The 20000-nt window shown below is 43.7% G+C and overlaps 3 protein-coding genes across 5 annotated transcripts in view; all 3 read right to left on the bottom strand.

Annotated features, from left to right (window-relative positions):
* The window catches only part of LOC134068677 (neuronal acetylcholine receptor subunit alpha-3-like), an 11091-nt gene extending 9436 nt beyond the window's left edge, over positions 1–1655 (bottom strand). Inside the window, exon 1 of the mRNA XM_062524379.1 lies at positions 1636–1655. Within this exon, the coding sequence (XP_062380363.1) occupies positions 1636–1638 (3 nt within the window). The 5' untranslated portion in view covers positions 1639–1655. The remainder of the gene's footprint in view (positions 1–1635) is intronic.
* Positions 1656–2053: 398 nt separating this feature from the next.
* Positions 2054–10712, bottom strand: LOC134068894 (uncharacterized). 3 transcript variants are annotated; one of them, XM_062524692.1, is made up of 16 exons: positions 10589–10712; positions 10422–10469; positions 10028–10330; positions 9377–9700; positions 8860–8976; positions 8726–8744; positions 7315–7403; positions 6209–6227; positions 6023–6072; positions 4260–4278; positions 4098–4147; positions 3973–4012; positions 3804–3850; positions 3453–3487; positions 2920–2950; positions 2054–2815 (listed from the first exon to the last, which is right to left on the bottom strand). In XM_062524692.1, exons 1-16 carry the CDS (start codon positions 10647–10649, stop codon positions 2730–2732), a joined length of 1338 nt encoding a protein of 445 aa, XP_062380676.1. In that variant the 5' UTR covers positions 10650–10712; the 3' UTR covers positions 2054–2729. The 3 variants fall into 3 exon arrangements, with proteins under 3 accessions (XP_062380676.1, XP_062380678.1, XP_062380677.1); XM_062524694.1 differs by lacking the exon at positions 2920–2950 and having other exon boundaries at positions 2054–2812; XM_062524693.1 differs by lacking the exon at positions 2920–2950.
* Positions 10713–12587: 1875 nt separating this feature from the next.
* LOC134068665 (neuronal acetylcholine receptor subunit alpha-3-like) overlaps positions 12588–20000 on the bottom strand; it is a 14532-nt gene continuing 7119 nt past the window's right edge. The window contains exons 3-6 of the mRNA XM_062524364.1: positions 15756–15865; positions 13982–14825; positions 13463–13870; positions 12588–12738 (exon numbers count right to left, since the gene is read on the bottom strand). Of these exons, the coding sequence (XP_062380348.1) occupies positions 12610–12738; positions 13463–13870; positions 13982–14825; positions 15756–15865 (1491 nt within the window). The 3' untranslated portion in view covers positions 12588–12609. The remainder of the gene's footprint in view (positions 12739–13462; positions 13871–13981; positions 14826–15755; positions 15866–20000) is intronic.

Below are 20000 nucleotides of genomic sequence, written 5' to 3' on the forward strand. Positions count from 1 at the left end.
GAATCAATTATGTTGATGTCACAAATTGAGCTGGGCTAGCCTAAGGACCTCCCACAGTATTACAAGACACCACTAGCAAGTTTTAATTCCAAACAAATCAACAGCTACAGGCCGAAATGCCTTTTGGCTAATTGCGGCGCCCCCTAGAGGTCAAAGGTCACCAAATTTGTTGAGCGTCCTCCTGATGCGGTCCCAAGTCTACATACCAAGTTTGGTTATGATGCACGCAAGGGTTGCTGAAATATGAGCCCACTTCCTGTTTGGCGTCTTCGCCGCAAACTTCGATTGGCCATTACGGGCGAACGGTTATAGTTCCGAAGAAAAAAAATAATTCCAGAATGAAGGATGGCCTGTAGATTATGTGTGTGAAGTTTGGTGTTGATCGGACAAAATCTGTAGGAGGAGAAGGCATTTAAGTGTTTTTGACAAAATCCAAAATGGCGGAAAATCCATCATGGCGGAAAATGACGTCATAGGGTCCGTTGAACTCAGGCTGGTCCAAGGATTCTAATGATACCTGACTTTTGAAAATTGGCCCAAGGGGTCAAAAGTTACGTGCGTGAACGCACGTCCAACTTTGACCTGTTGGTGGCGCTAGAGCGTATGAGGTGCCGACATGAAACTTGGTGAGATGAATTATTGGACTGTCCCTAATCAGTGTGCAAAATTTCACAACTTTTCACCAGTTGGTTCTATGGGCTGCCATAGACTTCAATGACAGAGGAATAATAATAATAGTTTGTATATAATAATAATAATAAGAATACTAAGAAACACAATGGGTGCCTTCGCAGCTTCGCTGCTTGGCCCCCAATAAGAAAACAGAGTAACACAATGGGGTCCTCGCAGCTTCGCTGCTTGGCCCCCAATAAGAACAAAGACAAACACAATAGGTGCCTTCGCAGCTTCGCTGCTTGGCCCCTAATAATAACAAATACAGTTTCACCATTGAAGCTCAATTCTAAATGTATTGAAAGCATATTTTATTGTGTACATAACATACAATGTAATATGCAAACAACAAGAGAACATTCAAGATTACAACCTTGTAATAATGTTAACTGTATGCTCTGGAAAAAATAAGAGACCACAGCACATTTTTCTGATGTCATCCTATGGTTGCTAAGTGACATTCACATGAGATGACGGTCATACGTGAATATGATGGCAAACGTGAATATGACCGTCAACTCAATCAAATGTCACTCTGCAACCATGGATGACATCAGAAAAATGTGTAGTGGTCTCTTCATTTTTTCCAGACCTATATACAGTGAGGAGCACATGTATTTGATACCCTGCTAAAACAGGAATATAAAATCATCATTTGACAATTGATCTTAATGCCTTAACTCAAAAAATTAGTACAAATCAAACCGCCAAGGACACCAATTTTCTTTGTGATTGAAGAATGTATCGTAAATAGATAAATGTTTTCCTTAAATGCTAGGGGAAGGAAGTATTTGACCCCCTATGTAACCCTATGGGAATTTAACACATAGGGTTAACATAGGGGCAGGCAGATTTTTATTTTTAAAGGCCAGCTATTTCATGGATCTAGGATATTATGCATCCCGATAAATTTCCCTTGGCCTTTGAAATTAAAATAGCCCCACATCATCACATACCCTTCACCATAGCTAGAGATTGGCATGGTGCTTTTTCCAGTAGGCCTATTAGCCTGTTTGATTTGCATTGAGCTCAATGAGCATCAAACAGGCTAATAGGCCTACTGGAAAAAGCACCATGCCAATCTCTAGCTATGGTAAAGGGTATGTAATGATGTGGGGCTATCTTAATTCCAACGGCCAAGGGAACTTTATCAGGATGCATAATATCCTGAATCCATAAAATAGCTGGCCTTAAAAAATAAAAATCTGCCCGCCCCTATGTTAACCCTATGTGTTGAATTCCCATAGGGTTACATTGGGGGTCAAATACTTACTTCCCCCTAGCATTTAGGAAGAACATTTATTTATTTACGAAACATTCTTCCATCACAAAGAAAATTGGCGTACTTAGCGGTTTTATTTTTACTCAATTTTTGAATTAAGACATTAAGATCAATTGTCAAATGACGATTTTATATTCCTCTTTTTAGGCAACTTTAGCATGGTATCAAATACATTTTCTCCTCACTGTATGTACACTTGTATGTGAAGTCTGCATATGACGGCTACACCCGTATGTGAAGTCTGCATACTGTATGTACACTCGTACTGTATGTAAAGTCTCCATATGTACTGTAGGCTACTCTCTTATGTGAAGTACACTCATTAAGTGCATTAAGTACTAAACTATACAAGTGCAGGCCTGTATGTCACATGTTTCCATGGAAACCACCCCCATCTCTGAAGTTTGCGGTCCAGCAATCTCCAGACACAGCCCAGAACCTCTACTGCCCAGCAATCTCCAGACACAGCCCAGAACCTCTACTGCCCCAGCATTCAGTGCTCAGACGCCCAAATTTGAAACATGGATCAAGAGCCTTGAGGCTAACTAAAGGATCATACGATTTACTGTGTTATAACTTGTGGCTTTGTTTCTAAAGAAAGTTGGCTGAAGAAAGTGCATTTCAGTGTAAAAAAAAATCCATTTAACTGTCAAATCAACTGACAACGAGAGTCCATACAAGAGTCCATTATCATGGACCATTACACACGTTATTACAAAACGTTACAGTGGATTTAAACAATAGAGATTGTGTAGAGTGATGCAGCTCCGTAGGTCTAGTTGGGCTTCTTCTTTCTCTTGGATGTTGCGTACATCGCACTTATTCGGGGTGCTACCAATGATTGACCGGGGTCTGCGTCTGCTGGAAAGTGAACAAAACAAAATAAACACATTTGCACACATGAGCCAGGGTGTTGGAGCTGGCTAATTTGCAGCTGAAGCAGAATTGGAAACAGAGTCACTCACTGATCGCTGCTATTCTAGTCTCCTCCTGAGTCTGTTAATGTTATAAGGTGTGGAGACTATATTAGAGACACGCATGAGAACGTGTGTGTGTGTGTGTGTGTGTGTGTGTGTGTGTGTGTGTGTGTGTGTGTGGTTACTGTATGTGCACTGGCTGCACACCCACACAAGAGTTCAAGCCGTTGAGCTGAAAGGATGTGCACATTCTACAACTGGTGATATAAGTACAGCTTTTGTTAATATTGTGCTGTTGTGATCATTGATTTTACTAGAATCAGATATTTGACATTGTAAAAGACATCACACTGCTCTACTTTTTAATCAATTTTTACATAAAATTAACGATGACAGTAACTTTACTTTGAACTCCTTCAACAAGGAAACTCTCCTGACAGTGGGATTAATAATTTACCATGCTGAATTTATAAATTTGATTCATGTCAGATTGACAGATTGGATGGATGGATGGATTGATTGATTACTCAGTGAAAATGACAGATTGATTGAAAATATAAAGTAAATCAAAAAAGTCTTACTTCGAGGTCCGGTATCTCCTGGTATGTGACTACATCTATTCAGAAAAGAGAGAATCACTTTATGTACTCAACATTCACTTATTTGTTTTGTGCTCCGGAGTTTAACTAATCTGATTTCACTTTGTAAGGTTTACAGTCACATACATTTAGCCATTTAGCTGATGCGTTAATCTAAAAAAATATATATAAATAAAATAACATTTGAATTGATTAAAAAAAACTCAAGGTATGTACGACTAGGTCATGTTAGTGTAGATTAGGGTAGTGTAGATTTCCAGCATTACGGCATCATACGTTGTATATTGCATCAAACGTTGCATATTGCAACAGGCATGTTTGTGGTGGACTCACCCTGATAACTTTCATCTTCAGAGATCTCACTCCAGTCATAGGGGCTTCTACAAGGAAAGTAAACATGAAGAACATCCATACAGTCAAACAGTAACACAAGCTACACTATTTTCTCATAAAAGGAAAAAAGGCAGAAATGAAGGAACAAAAGAGAGAAATAAATCTTTACATGTCGTCTCCTTGATCTTGTTGCATGTCGTGTGACGTTGCTACAGGATGACAAGATATTGGAATGAGAAAATAGACCAATAGCACAAGACTCTAAGGGGTGATGTCAGAGCACAAGTCTTTTACCTGTATCAGCCCCGCCCACATCAGGCTGTCCAGTAGATGAGTAAAATGTTCTGGAAAGTTTTATAGCTTATTAACAGAAACATTAAAATAACAACAAAAACCCCTTATATTGTATGCAGGTCATGTATTGCTGACAGACATGTGTTATGATGCGTGACTTACTGCACAGCTACCTGCAGCCCTGTGAACACACGCACACACACACACACACACACACACACACACACACACACACACACACAGGGAGACACACAGGTTTCAGTATTACAAAACACATTGATGATGACACCAGCCTGATCTAGAGCAGTGTGGGAAAGAGGAACTGGGCTCCTTGTTCTGTTTATCAAACTCAACCGTATTATCAGGTACAAAGCCAATGACACCAGACGTGCAAAAGTTTTAAAAGAAAAGGAAAATAAAAATAGGGTGGTCTTGCTGACTCCATTAGCAGAAACATCTCTAGTTTTTTGAGGGAAGGGTTTTGGGTGAAAAGGGTCACTTCACATATTCTAAATATGGCAAAGGGTATTTCCACCCTGGTACAAATATCAATGAATGCTATTCGTACCCTGGTGTAGGCCTATACAAATGTGTGCTATTTACATCCTGATGAGGGTTGGTTTTTTTACACCCCGGCGTAAGTCACAATGTGTGCTATTTGCACCCTGGTGTACATAATAATGCTGCTTCACAACAAGGTGGAAAGAAACGGCGCCTTCTCTGCAGAGGCATTGATAGGCCAACACAAACACACTTACACTTAGAAATGGAAAGCTGCTTTTCTCAACTGCAATCAAAATAAATGGCAGGGAATTGAAACCCCAGACTCCACTGTTGTGCTGACCACATAGCTGCTTCCACTTACATTTGGAAGATTGCAGGCAACTTGTTTACATTAGAGTTTACCTGACCGACTTCATAATGCTGAGACTGCTGTTCACTAACAAACTGACGGTTTAACTCACTAAACAAAGATTATGAAAATATCACACCAGTTTTCCACCAGAACACTCATTTGTCAAATTTTTTCTCAATTCTTCATAACTTTCTTTCATAAAAAACAGATGTTTTCGTGCATGCATCATGCATCAAACAGGGTGGGAATACCCCAGCTGCATGGCCAAGGCTAACTTTACCACCATGTGTGCAAATAGTCACTCCGAACTAGAACTATTCTCCCCCTGGTACCAAAAATGTATGCTATCTGCATCACTGTATGATTAGAAGTGGATGCCACAGTATTCATACCCTGGTGTCTGCTATATACTGTAGTAATACAGTTGTAAAGGCTTGTACAGGCTTTCCTCTACGGCAAGCCAACAACGCAACTATCACGTCTAGTTCTTGCACGTTTTAAGATAAAAACGCTGGCAATGGCAGGCAGACACATATTTAAAATGACAGCAGAGCGCATACGTGGGAGGGCTTTAGAGCGGCGTAAAAAGCAGCGTGGTTTCACACATCTTACCCCACATTTCACCAGGTCGCCTCTAAGCACGCCATAATAGCACTGCACTGTACAAACTGTGAAAACGGCACTATTAACAACAGGCTTTTATCTTGAAATGTGGAAGAACTAGACATAATAGTGGCATTGATGGCTTGCCATATTCTCCACACAAGACGGTGGTTATTGGAAGAGGAGTGAGGTAACGGAGCGACTGCTCAAACGGTCACTGACTGTTCCCTCTCTCCACACTTGCAATGCAAAGGTAAACATTTGTCTACAGAGACCATCTCAATAGTAGCATAGACATGTAATGATTTTTATAGCCCAGTTAATGCCTTACAAGAGTTATTTACTTTGACATAGTGAAGCCAACCCCCCCAAAGGACACGGCTACAGGATGACAAGATATTGGAATGAGAAAATAGACCAATAGCACGATACTCTAAAGGGTGATGTCAGAGCACAAGCAGCGTACCTGTATCAGTCTCACCCACATCAGGTTGTCCACTAATTGCGTAAAATGTTCTGGAAGGTTTTAGATCATAAACACAGTAACATTACACAAAGTCCAATAAATGCAACAACAATAAAAATCCTTTGTATTGTATGCAGGTCATATACAGTACTGTATTGCTGACATGTGTTATGATGCGTGACTTACTGCACAGGGATCTGTAGCCCTGTGAACACACACACACACACACACACAACAGAAACAGAAAACATGCATTGACTGATGGCACCTGTAAGATCTGCAGTAGGTTTTGAAAGGGGGAACTGAGTGGGATGTTGTTGATTAGACTCAACCTTATTATCAACGCACAGAGCAGAGGTACAAAGTCAATGGCACCCAGTCGGCATAGAAGTGCAGTCTAGTAAAAAGGTTTGCGGAGTGACATATAACGTAGTCTTGCAGTAGCATGACTCCATTAGATGAGACTACTGTTAGCACCAGGGATCTATTGTTAGCACCAGGGATCTACTGTTAGCACCAGGGATAGCACCAGAGAGGGATCTATTGTATTGTTAGCATCAGGGCTCTATTGTTAGCACCAGCGGTCAATTGTTAGCACCAGGAATACTGTTAGCACCAGGCCAGGCAAGGCAAGGCAAGGCAAGGCAAGGCAAGGCAAGGCAAGGCAAGGCAAGGCAAGGCAAGGCAATTTACTTATATAGCACAATTCATACATTGGTGCAATTCAAAGTGCTTCACACAAATACATAAATAGTCACTCAGTCAAAACATAATTTCATTCAGTCATTAAAACTAACCAAAAGTCCAGGTGTAAAATAATTAAAAGATCATAAAAGATAAAATAAGTAAAAACATAAAATAAGTAAAACAATTCAAAAAAAGAATAGATAAAATAAGATCAAACATAAACATAGTAAAAGCAAAGACCATAGACATAAAATAAAATGGAAAATGGAAATAAGAATAAATAAAAGTAAATGAATAGCACCAGGGATCTAGTGTTAGCACCAGGGATGGATCTATTGTTAGCACCAGGGACGTGCACAGACACTGTAGAGGACATTTGTACTTCACATATTTGTTTGTGATGTGGCCAAGTTGTGCCTTACAGTAAGTAAGTGTATACTTTATCCTACATACATAGTTGTGCTTCAAGTGTATACTTTATCCTACATACATATTCTGACCTTACTACGGTGCTTTGCTACCAATTAAAAATGTACAATTTCAATTTGTTATCATCGTAAAATTTACTTTTTGGGAAATTAGCTTAAAATAGGATTGGTCCTCACCTGTATTACTAAGATCAAAATGATTCTGCGCTGTTGAGGTCTGTGCAAGTGGCGGGAAATGTGCATATTCAGATGTGACCTGTGGAGATCTTGGACATGAAACATTAAATAAACATTAAATAAACATTAAATAAACATTAAACACCAGACAGACAGCACAGAGATGTGTGTACAACAGTGTGTTCCTGTTAAGGGATTTAGTAAGGGATGGCGTTTACAAGAAAAGCCGTGTGAGCACAGATAAAATGCACAACCTGTGGAAACAATACGAGAGAGAGACATGGACAAAAAAAGTTTCCTGTGGTCTCTGGTGTTCACCAGAATGTTATGTGTGCTATAACAGTCTGGTGACACTATCTGGGTTCCACTAACTTGAAACGTAACCCTCATGTTGTCCTTAGGGTCAATTTGACCCCAAGCGATGTTAAACATCATAACATATACGGTATGGTTGACTTTTTTTGTTTTGCTTCAAGTTTCATGACTTTTCCTCACTTGAAGGGTACAACAGAGTAAACATGAGATTTGCACAAAAATATGTTTACAATGTCCTGTAAAAACAAATTGTTACATTGGTGTTCTTGGGGTAAATTTGACCCCATTTTTATGAAACATGAGGTAAATGAATATTTGACACATTATGGATATTATTATTGTAATAGTATGAGAACATGTAGTTATTATCATTATTACATATACAAGTACATATTACATATAAGTTATTTTGGCAGGTCTGAAAAAGTAAAAACACTGGCACTGGATGGGCAATATTGCCAGCCTGGGTTCCAGGGTTCATAAAGGGGTGTGGGGGGGTGGGATTGTTTTGTAGGGCTTTTGATGGTGGTTATTACACTCTTGTTAAGTACCTACCACAAAGAAAAAACTGGGTAAAAAAAATAATTTCAATCATTTTTGAGAGTTTATTTAGCTGGGGTCAAATTGACCCCAAGGATAACGAACGTCGGTAAGATTTGAGGACAACATAAGGGTCAAAACATTCGGGTGCACATGAAAATATGTTTTTTCCCATGTCCCTTGGTAGATAAAAACAGAGGAAACTGACTATACGATTCTGTAAGTCGCTTTGGTTAAAAAGCGTCAGCCAAATGAAATGTAATGTAATGATGACCGAAGGACAAAAATAACATTGAAACCAAGATATTTGAAGAGTTCAGATGCAAAAGCCTCGAACACCACCTCTGTCAATAATTAGATGATGACGGTGAGTGAATAATTTCCACACAAAATACGTGTTAATGATAACAAAAAAGCTAATCTAAAATAAAAGTGGTGAGACAAATGTAGAGGGCTTTGCATCTGTTCTCTTGTGTAGCTAATCATAGGTAGATGCTAATATGAAAGCAAGAGGTGAAATGACCAGAATGCACCAAATGATGCTACTGTATCTTACCTCATCTGCTTGTGTATCCCTGTGAACATAAAAGTTCAGAGATAGTTGTCATGATAGAGATGGAGCATATTTTCAAATGATACCAGTGAACGCTGCCGATAACTGTTGAGACTAGGAGCTGAGTTTGGGCGTACCGTTCCTCCAGAGCACTAGGAGCAGCAGCACGAGCAGGACGAGGGAGGGCAACAGGTACAGGGGGGCCATGGAGCCTCCACCGGACACACAGGCAGGCGGCTCCTCACTCAGCTCCCCTGTTGGAAACCAAGGAGTTTCAGACGCAGTCAGCATTTCTAAATCAAACATTCACTTTCTTTTTCTTGCACAAATACTGGACGTATATATTTAGAGTGTAACAATGTAGAAGGAAAGTTAAAAAATACACTACATTATAATCTGGAATATTAAAATGTTTAATCACAGACAAAATAATATTAGTGGCATAATATAATGGTCTATAAAATAGGTGAGATTAACAACAGATAAAAATAAAAAAAAACATCAGCGCAGAAGTGTTGTCTGTAAATATAGATGGTCCAAGCTCTCACACATTAGCCTTCTTATGATAAACTACAACACAACATTGCATGTCACACACAACATATTGCCTGACTCTTGTCCGAACAACAGTGTTTATTTTTGTAAAACTCTCACCATTGCCACCATTACCACCATTGCCAACCTGCAGAGAGACTGAATTCTTTCCACACGTGTCCAACTCTCTTGCAGCCATGGGTCGGTCAGACACCAAACAGCCGTAGCTACCCGTGTCCTCAATCTGCACCCTTTTTAGATGGAAACTGGCCTGGCTCTTCTGAGAGTCCCACAGTTCAACATCAATGATGGTGTTATTCCTACACAGGAATGCCATGAGAATGACAGAGTCTGGGGCATCTGTTGAGCTACATGTGAAATACACGTCTGCCCCTGATGTCACACGGGGCTCATTTGTACCAATACGTGCTGGGAATACTTTATCTACACAGAGACAGACAAGAGAAAATCAGTCAGTAGCCTACTGTAACTGCTCGTACCCCACCAATTTGTTCTCTGTATACATTTTTATATACAACCATACCCATAACATAAAAGATTATAAAATATATAATATAATATATTATATTATAATGCTATAATAATAATAAAAATAATAATAATAACATGCTATACTAATCAATATTTATTTTATAAAACACAGTTTATAGTTCAAAAAAGAAAATATTATATATATATATATATATATATATATATATGTATGTATTTATTTATTTTGTGTGTGTGTGTCAGTATGATGAGAGTTCTTACCTGTCACTTGGAGGGAGATAGAATTTACTCCTTTTCCTCTCACATCCGTAGGGTGTTGTGTTCTGGAGAACACACAGCTGTAGTCTCCCGTGTGCTCTTTTTGGACATTTTTTATAGTGAAAATAGAGTCCACTTTTCTGGTTTCTATCATTTCTACACCGACTCCATTCTTGCAGAGGTAAACAAAGACGTGTTCACCTTTTGTTAATTCAAATGTGCTGCACCTCGCTTCAAAGTCTTCCCCAACTCTAAGCTTACCAGTTGCAGCTCCAAAAATGCGCGCTGGGTGAACAGTATCTCCACCTGCAACCATTACAAAATGATATTTAAATAATGCATATCCTTCTGACATTTTACAAATTGTCTTTTCTGCTCCGTAATAATCATAACACACCTGTGCTCTGCGGCATTGTTGGATGCTCTTCAGTCACAGTAGCTGCAACTGTATAGAAATATATACAATCAGTACATTCTTGTGATAAAAGGGCACGTGCTAATACTTTTCAACATCCAATACTTACTAACTTATACTTTCAAAATAAAACATGAGTATTTACTTACCAAGAACACAGAGTAGGGTAAACATGGCAGTGTGTGAGAGCCAAACCTCTAGCCGGTACATCAGTTGTCACTCAGACTAAACTGAGAACAGGCAGGCCTGAAATGGCGCACGAGGAAATGGGGTTCTGTGGCAAAAGGTCTTCAGAGGTGAGCATTGTCTTTTTAATAGCATTTCCTGCTTTTGCTAGTTCTCACATCCTTTAGACGTCCTCAGTGACGTGAAAACAGTGACACCTGAGTAAGATTTCAGTCAATTGTACTGGCTGTGACAAAATGTATGGAAATCCTATCTCACACTTTCTCTTTGCACAGTTTCATATTGTCACCATACAGTATATAGGTCAAATTTACACATTTACAATGTTAAACTGTGTACAGCAAATACACACTGTTTCAGTTCAGCATTTCTCTGAATAGGCCGTGGTTACATTTTGTTTAACTTTTTACTTTCAATTTCTTAAAAAAAAAAACCCTCTCTTTGGTACTTGAGGTGTTTTCTAATGTCAACCACAGGGTGGCAGCCTTTGCATATTAGTTGTCCTATGTGTGGGCAGTCCACATATTGCATGTGGTTTGGTGCACCGAAATCAACAGAAAGCTGAATAAGATTTTTTTACATTTAAAATATTTACCTCATATTAGCTATTTACATCATATATTAATATAAACGGTTGGTAATTTGTCATCTTTAAGACGTCCTATAATATAGAAAATCTGAGTAATTCTGAATATAAAGAACCCATACAAATAATGAAATTAGGGGGTTTGTGAAGAGCTTAGATCATTGCGCTTGTAGATCCCATGTGACTCCCAGCTGTTGGCCATTTGTAATGGATGAACGATGTAAAAAGTCTGGCTGGAAGAGCGTTCACTTTCGCTATGAATAAATGCCATAGCAATGTACACTATTGAGCACATTATACATTTTCATTTTCATGAAGCTTCCTGGGGCATCAAATAGCTGACTTCTGCACCTTGTCCCCCCACTGACTTGCACTAACTAGGAACCCCGACATCTCAGTAGGGAATTGATGAAAAACATTATTACAGTAAAACAAAAACCTTTATTAATGTGATCTATATTACAAGTACAACTTTTTACATCTTTGTGAGATACAGTATTTAGACGAGGGTAAATTTGTAATGTTCACCTCTTGTGATTTTGTTGTTTGTATTTGTGTATACTGGTTCAAGGCCACCCGCATATGAAATGCAGTGAGTCACTACATCCCTAATTCATTAATCAGTAGTTCATAATGAAATAGAAGAAAAGTCTCAAAAACGTAATACTTTTGATAATTTAACACTTATCAATGTCGTCTGTACCCTTCCCAAACTATTATTCCAATGTACAGAAAAGTTCACGACAGTTTACCACACAGAAATGCAATCGTACAGACAGATAAAATTGTACACACAAATATTAGCTGAGCTGGTAAGGTTGAGTTATTTACTCTGTCGGTACAGTGCGTACCATGAATATAGCGGACAGTGCGCTGTTAGCTCTAAGCCTCTATCTACACCTTCTCTGCGCAGCAGTTTGATGGAGGCACTCCTGTTTCATGAGTCTCAGCAGCTCTCCTAAGCAGAGTGGCAGAGAAGAAAAGGCAACAGGTAGTCCTGTCCAATAAGCTTTTTTCAAGCCTCCTCAGCTACGCGACGGCATTGAGCCTTTCAAATGCAGTCCTCCTCCTTCAGTCCATCACGCTTGCTGTTGCTGTAAGCCACCACTGAGACGCAACCACGGCCTGGTTAAGTAAAGTAGGTAAAAACCCCACTGACTCTGGATCAGCGCGGTGACGAGCTGGACTTGTGCTCCGTGAAGCAGTGCAAGCGTACGGCTTTGGCTCGGACGGAGAGAGAGAGAGAGAGAGAGAGAGGGAGAGAGAGAGAGAGAGAGAGAGAGAGAGAGAGAGAGAGAGAGAGAGAGAGAGAGAGAGAGAGAGAGAAAGAAAGAAAGAGAGAGAGAGAGAGTGAAAGTGCCAGGTCTGGTCAGGTCTGGTCAGGTCTGGTCAGACTGGTCAGATGTCCTCCCCAAGGAGCAGGGGCTGGAGGAAGAGGCCTGCTGTTCCCAGAATGCACACCAGAATGAACACCCACAGGAAGATCCTGTCAATCACCATGGCAACGTACTTCCAGTCGTCCTGAACCTGTGGCAGAGACAGAGAGATAGAGATGGAGAGAGAGAGGATAAGACAGACAGAAGGAAAGAGAGAAAGTGTAAGAAAGAGGGAGAGGCAGGGAGAATAAGAGAGATGGAGAGAGAGACAGAAAAAGATAGGATGGGAGAGAAAATAGAGAAATGGAGAGAGAGAGATTGAGAAGACAAGGGACAGGAAATCCTTAGTGAGATGCTGTGTGAAAAGACAACCTTGCACAGAGCATAACTCAAATATGACTCAGCGTGTGCCATTCACTGTGCCCAGGTCATTGTAGTGCTTGACACCAATTCACAACTGGAAAACAGTCATCCCACACATCCAACACAACGACAACGCATCCTACATATCCGCACATCACCACATCCAACATCACATCCCACACATTCAACACATCCAACACCACATCCAACACAATAGGCTCTTCTCAACGTCTCTCCTTGATCCTCTATCCTCGTTCCTCCGGCTCGTTCCCACTGATCTATAAAGAACACTGGATAGACTTTCCCACTATTCCCACTGATCTATAAAGAATGCTGGATAGACTGTCCCATTGTTGCCGCCCCATCAGTCTTTATAGATCAGTTGGAACGAGCCGGAGGACCGAGGATCGAGGAGAGACGTTGAGAAGAGCCTATTGACACCACATCCAACAGCACATCCACCACGTCCCACACAGCGTCAGCACACGTTTCGTCCATCCATCTCCACGCACCTCCTTGGCCTCGTTCTGAAGCCTCATGTTCTCGGCGATGTACTTCACGCTCTCGATGGCCTCCCTGACCTCGGGCGAGAGGGTGGACAGGGTCAGCACCCCCAAGTCCAGCGACTCCGAACTCGAGCAGGGGCTTCCTGCCGCCCCCGCCCCGACCCCGACCCCGACCCCGACCCCGCCGCCCAATCCGAGGCCTCCGCTGACCGTGCCCAGGCTGCCCTGGGTACCCGCTCCTCCGGCGGCGCCCCCTCTGCCGTCGCCGGGCAGCTTACCGGCCCTCTGGCGCCAGCAGCAGCTGCAGCGGCCCTCGCGGCACAGGAGCGTGGCGGGGTCAGAGGTCAGCGACAGGCTGCCCCCCCCGGGGCCGTGCAGCGCGGACAGCTCCGCGCTCAGGAAGAGGCGCTGCCGCGGGGGCAGGCTGGCCGGCAGGGTCATCTGCTTCAGCTGCTGCTGCTGTTGTTGTTGTTGTTGTTGTTGTTGTTGTTGTTGTTGATGATGTTGTTGATGGAGGAAGGAGGGGTTGAGGGTGGAGGAGGCGGCGGAGGAGGAGGCGGAGGAGGAGGAGTGCAGGGTGCAGGGGTAGGGTGGGGGCGGGGGCGGGAGCGGGGCGGGCGGCGACAGGAAGTGACCCGGCTGGCTGCTGAAGCGCTGCGGGTTGCGCTCGGGCCGGGTCATGAACATGACGCGCGGCAGCACGCCCAGGAAGACGCCGCGCACCCACTGCGGCATGGTGTGCGTCTTGGGCGTGCGGTAGTGCACGTTCAGCACGAACACCGTGATGACGATGGACAGCGTGACGAAGATCATGGTGAAGAGCAGGTACTCGCCGATCAGCGGGATCACCAGCGACGTGCTCGGGATGGTCTCGGTGATGACCAGCAGGAAGACGGTCAGCGACAGCAGCACGGAGATGCACAGCGTGACCTTCTCGCCGCAGTCGGACGGCAGGTAGAAGACCAGCACGGTGAGGAAGGAGATGAGCAGGCACGGGATGATCATGTTGATGGTGTAGAAGAGCGGCAGGCGGCGGATGTACAGCGAGTACGTGATGTCTGTGTAGATCTCCTCGCAGCAGTTGTACTTGATGTCGTGCTTGTAGCCCGGCGCGTCGATGATCACCCACTCGCCGCTCTCCCAGAAGTCGCGCAGGTTGATGGTGGTGCCGATGAGCACCAGGTCGATCTTGGCCTTGTCGTAGGTCCACGAGCCGAACTTCATGGTGCAGTTCTGGTAGTCGAAGGGGAAGTAGGTGACGTCGATCTTGCAGGAGCTCTTGAAGATGGCCGGCGGGATCCAGGTCACCTCTCCGTTGTAGCGCAGCAGAGCTTTGGTCTTGTCGTCCACCTGGAAATCCCCAACGGCACTATGGGGAACAGGAAGAGACATCATACACAGTCTCACGTAAACAACGAGTACAGCGGAAAGGCCTGTGCTAACAAATGAACAAAAGTGTTCAAATGAATACATTTTAACTACTACCACAGGCAGGCTACGTCATGTTATGAAAGGGAGTTAGTGTTTTAAAAATGTCTGTTTTAAAAAACATCTGCATCCATTTATGTGAAGACCTTTGAATGTCCATTGTGATGTGTGTAATGTGCAATTCCATTCCCGCCTGTTTGTCTCCCCCCCCCCCCCCCCCACACACACACACACAAACACACACACACACACACACACACACACACACAGGCAGGACCAGGTGCAGAGAGGAGGACGAATAGAGAGATGCCCACAGCAGTTACATTGATTGAATTCAAACCCATTTGCAGCACAATCAACATGGCCAGTGAGTAGAATAATAGACTGCAGCACAATTTCACATACTGTTGGATCTGCGCTGTTAAACGCTGACTGCATTTCCGTCACAGAACCATTTCCCATGAAGTGGGCACACCATAAACAAAGCAAACGCACGTGCATATGCAGATAGATAGATAGATAGATAGATAGATGGATAGGTAGACTGTGGATAGCAGCTTTTCTCTGTCTCTCAGTTCAGTACAGTCTCTGCAGAAATGAGTCCAGCTGTCCAGAGGGGTCAGCACGATGTGGATAGAGGAGTGGACTCAATTGTTGTACAGGACAGCACGATGTGGATAGAGGAGTGGACTCAATTGTTGTACAGGACAGCACGATGTGGATAGAGGAGTGGACTCAATTGTTGTACAGGACAGCACGATGTGGATAGAGGAGTGGACTCAATTGTTGTACAGGACAGCACGATGTGGATAGAGGAGTGGACTCAATTGTTGTACAGGACAGCACGATGTGGACAGAGGAGTGGACTCACTTGTTGTACAGGACGATGTCCGGCTTCCAGATCCGGTTGGATGGCACACGGATGAACTCAACGCCGCCGAACTCTTTTGGGTTCCATTTCAGCTTGTAGTCTTTCCAGATCTGGAGTGAGACAGGATGGATGGTGCAGTTAGTATCACAGTGATCTTGATGAGCTAGATGAGTTAAGAATGGGCAAGATCAAAGATTATATTTTATTACTAACTTGGCATTTAAGAATAATCGAAAGTTTATTGATGACTATTATAACACCTTGCCAATGGACTGCAGTTGAAAATTAGCTGGCTGGGTAACACTGGCACATTTACAGATGTGTTCATTAATGTATGTTGTCCTTATAAAAAAATTAAAGAGAATGAAATGTTCTTCTTGAAAGTTTTAACATTAATCTGTTTTCATTACTTTAGATTTCATGTTCGCCTTTTATTGATTTATTGCTACATTTATTTGTGTGATTATATGATATGATATGATATGATATGATATTAGATTAGATTCAACTGTATTGTCATAGTGCAGAGTACAAGTACAAAGACAGTGAAATGCAATATGTGTCTAACCAGAAGTGCACAACAGCAGAATAGTGCCTTGTGTTACAAATGATTGAATGGTTGAATGATGTTGCATACCGGTATACGGTATATACAGGTCTTCTCTCTCAGACACACTCTTACAGTACTTCCTATCTTCTGTCTGACTTGGTTTCTCTCAAACATACCCTTGAAGAATAGCTCTCTCTTTTGTACAAGCCGCACACACACACACACACACACACACACACTCCCACACACACACACACTTGAGTTGTTGTACTGGGGCATGCAGGAGAAAGGAGACTGTAAGTGACTGCGAGACGGACGGTGCTGATCACATTTTCATTCAGCTGTCTCTCTCAGCTGTGCCCTCACTGACCTTCTACACACACACACACACACACACACACTCTCTCTCTCTCTCTCTCTCTCTCTCTCTCTCTCTCTCTCTCTCTCTCTCTCTCTCTCTCTCTCTCACACACACACACACACACACACACACATTCACACTCACACTAACACTAACACTCTCTCACACACACATACATTCACAGGCACTTTCTCTCACACATACACACACTCTACAGCATCCTTGAAGGCTGGCATCCCGGCTAGACGGTGTCATTGAAGAGGGGATAAGCCAGTGAGGAGAGCAGTGGGGACACACAGTCCTCTAGGCACCCACCGCCAAGGACCGCTGCTCGCTCAGCAGCACACACACACACACACACACACACACACACACACACACACACACACACACACACACACACACACACACACACACACACACACACACACACACACACAGTTCTCCAGGCATCCACCGCCAAGGACCGCTGCTCGCTCAGCAGCACACACACACACACACACACACACACACAGTTCTCCAGGCATCCACCGCCAAGGACCGCTGTTCTCTCAGCAGCCCGCCCACAGGGGGCGCCATGCCCTCCTCTCCCCTCTCCCTCGCTTTTAATTTACACCCCTCCTTCATAGCTGAAAAGCTCTCTCTCTCTCCCCCCCTCTCTCTCTCTCTCCTTCTCCCTCTCTCTCTCTCCCCCCTCTCTCTCTCTCCTTCCCCCCCTCTCTCTCTCTCCTTCCCCCCTTTCTCTCTCTTCTTCCCTCTCATTATCTCTCTCTATCTCTCTCTCTCTCTCTCCCTCTCTCTTGCTCTCCCCGGCCTCATCTGTTCTCATTTCTGTTCAAGTCTTGATTAGACCAAGTGCAGTGCTACTGCCTCTCCAAGTGTGTTCTTACATCATATCCATTTGACATCACGCAGTGCTTGGCCAGCCACACTACTGACCCCCTACACACACACACACACACACACACACACACACACACACACACATACACACACAGGCACGCTACTTGCAGGACACCCCCGAGTCCCATGGAGAGTTTATGTCCTGAGAGTCACACATACACACACACACACACACACACACACACACACACACACACACACACACAGTGCCAGCTCAAGGCACACATTGATTTTGCACAGTTGCTGTGTTAACGAAGGCGTGGCCGTGCCGGCTGACACCAGGTCCACACTGTAATCTGCAGAGGGGTCATCTGGTGCTGTCTTTATGGGAGCGTTCATGTGCAGGACTGACCCTGGACCTGCACCTCTGGGATATGAACACTAAACACTCTTCTTTATGTGCAGGACTGACCCTGGACCTGCCCCTCTGGGATATAAACACTAAACACTCTCCTTTATGTGCAGGACTGACCCTGGACCTGCAGCTCTGGGATATAAACACTAAACACTCTCCTTTATGTGCAGGACTGACCCTGGACCTGCACCTCTGGGATATGAACACTAAACACTCTCCTTTATGTGCAGGACTGACCCTGGACCTGCAGCTCTGGGATATAAACACTAAACACTCTCCTTTATGTGCAGGACTGACCCTGGACCTGCAGCTCTGGGATATGAACACTAAACACTCTCCTTTATGTGCAGGACTGACCCTGGACCTGCACCTCTGGGATATAAACACTAAACACTCTCCTTTATGTGCAGGACTGACCCCATATGAACACTAAACACTCTCCTTTATGTGCAGGACTGACCCTGGACCTGCACCTCTGGGATATGAACACTAAACACTCTTCTTTATGTGCAGGACTGACCCTGGACCTGCACCTCTGGGATATGAACACTAAACACTCTCCTTTATGTGCAGGACTGACCCCATATGAACACTAAACACTCTCCTTTATGTGCAGGACTGACCCTGGACCTGCACCTCTGGGATATAAACACTAAACACTCTTCTTTATGAGCAGGACTGACCCTGGACCTGCAGCTCTGGGATATAAACACTAAACACTCTTCTTTATGAGCAGGACTGACCCTGGACCTGCAGCTCTGGGATGGGGATGGGGATGGAGCACAGACCTGGTCCTGAGAGGACCGTAAAAACCCTGGCTGCACACACACACACAGACACACACACACACACACACAGACACACACACACACACAGCCGTGCAGCGACAAACTCTGGCCTGACACACACAGTCCTGCAGGGACCAACCCCAGCCATGCACACGCACACGCACACACACACACACACACACACACACACACACACACACAGCCCTGCAGGGACTAACCCCAGCCGCACACACACACACACACACACACACGCACACACACACACACACACCGTAGTTAACCTGTCCCCCTATTTCATTGTCTACTGACAAACAAATACATACAGTACAGTGTCAAGTTTGGTTGGTCTTGAGGGTGGTCTGTCCCCTCTCATCTGTACATACACACAATCAAGTGGAATCAGCACCTAATCTGCACTGTATGCACGGTACTCCCACAATAAGGGATGTCTAGAGGGAGTCTGTCACCACTCCTTCCTCTTTTGCTTTCAAACCTCAACCCAGCATCTGTTTTAACGGGCTGATAAAGACGCTGGAAATGCATTCAGATGCAAATGGCGTCCAAAGCCTGTCAGGCGTTCATTACAGAGATGGCTCCTCTCTCAGTAACACTCGCTGCACAGTGGGGAGCTGCTCTGTTATGGCTGCGGCTACATCAAACCCTTTATGTGCAGACGCTCATTTTCTCTGCGTGACGATCCATTTTGATTCTCTACAAATAAACACTCTCCTTTCGCCCAGAGGCTCGCCAGTCTGAGTGTGTGTGTGTGTGTGACGTCAACCACGAGAAACTGGTGCACGGTTCACGCCTTCTCATCAGCGCAAGTGTAAACATATTGTCAGCGCAGGGCCTTTTCACAATGCTCAGGGTCTTAATAGCTTTCTGTTAGGGCTATTTTATGAGCTAGCAGTGCCTCTCTCATGACATCACTCTGAGACCACACAGTCTTCTTTACAGCACCAACAGCATCACACTAAAAGCTAGACAGGACTTACACCAAAGTAATGGGTCTGTGAGTTGCACATTTGGTGTCTTGGTCTGATATTGGGCATTGGAGAACACTGAGCAATAAACACATCGGTGCAATAAACACGTTAGTATGCAGTGCGATCTCTCTTCTTCTTTCATAACGTATTATGAGACTACAGGATTACTCTGCCAAACTAGAGCTCTGTGGAATGTCAAGCTGAATCTGACACGTTCTAGAAAAGATTCCTGAGTTCTATTCTGAAAGATTATATGTTTAGTAGAAATGTTTTTTTGTAAGCCTCTACAGGTGAAAGCTTAG

The sequence above is a fragment of the Sardina pilchardus genome, chromosome 21 (assembly GCF_963854185.1).
Source record: "Sardina pilchardus chromosome 21, fSarPil1.1, whole genome shotgun sequence".
In the NCBI taxonomy this organism is placed as follows: Eukaryota; Metazoa; Chordata; class Actinopteri; order Clupeiformes; family Clupeidae; genus Sardina; species Sardina pilchardus.

Excerpts from the sequence above, each read along its gene's own strand:
- LOC134068894 (XM_062524692.1), bottom strand. The coding sequence starts at position 10,649 with ATGTACCGGCTAGAGGTTTGGCTCTCACACACTGCCATGTTTACCCTA. Across the intron at positions 3,851-3,972 it reads CAAGATCAAGGAGACGACAT|AAGCCCCTATGACTGGAGTG; the intron begins GTAAAGATTTAT and ends CTTTCCTTGTAG. Across the intron at positions 2,951-3,452 it reads AGGAGATACCGGACCTCGAA|ACTCAGGAGGAGACTAGAAT; the intron begins GTAAGACTTTTT and ends TAACATTAACAG.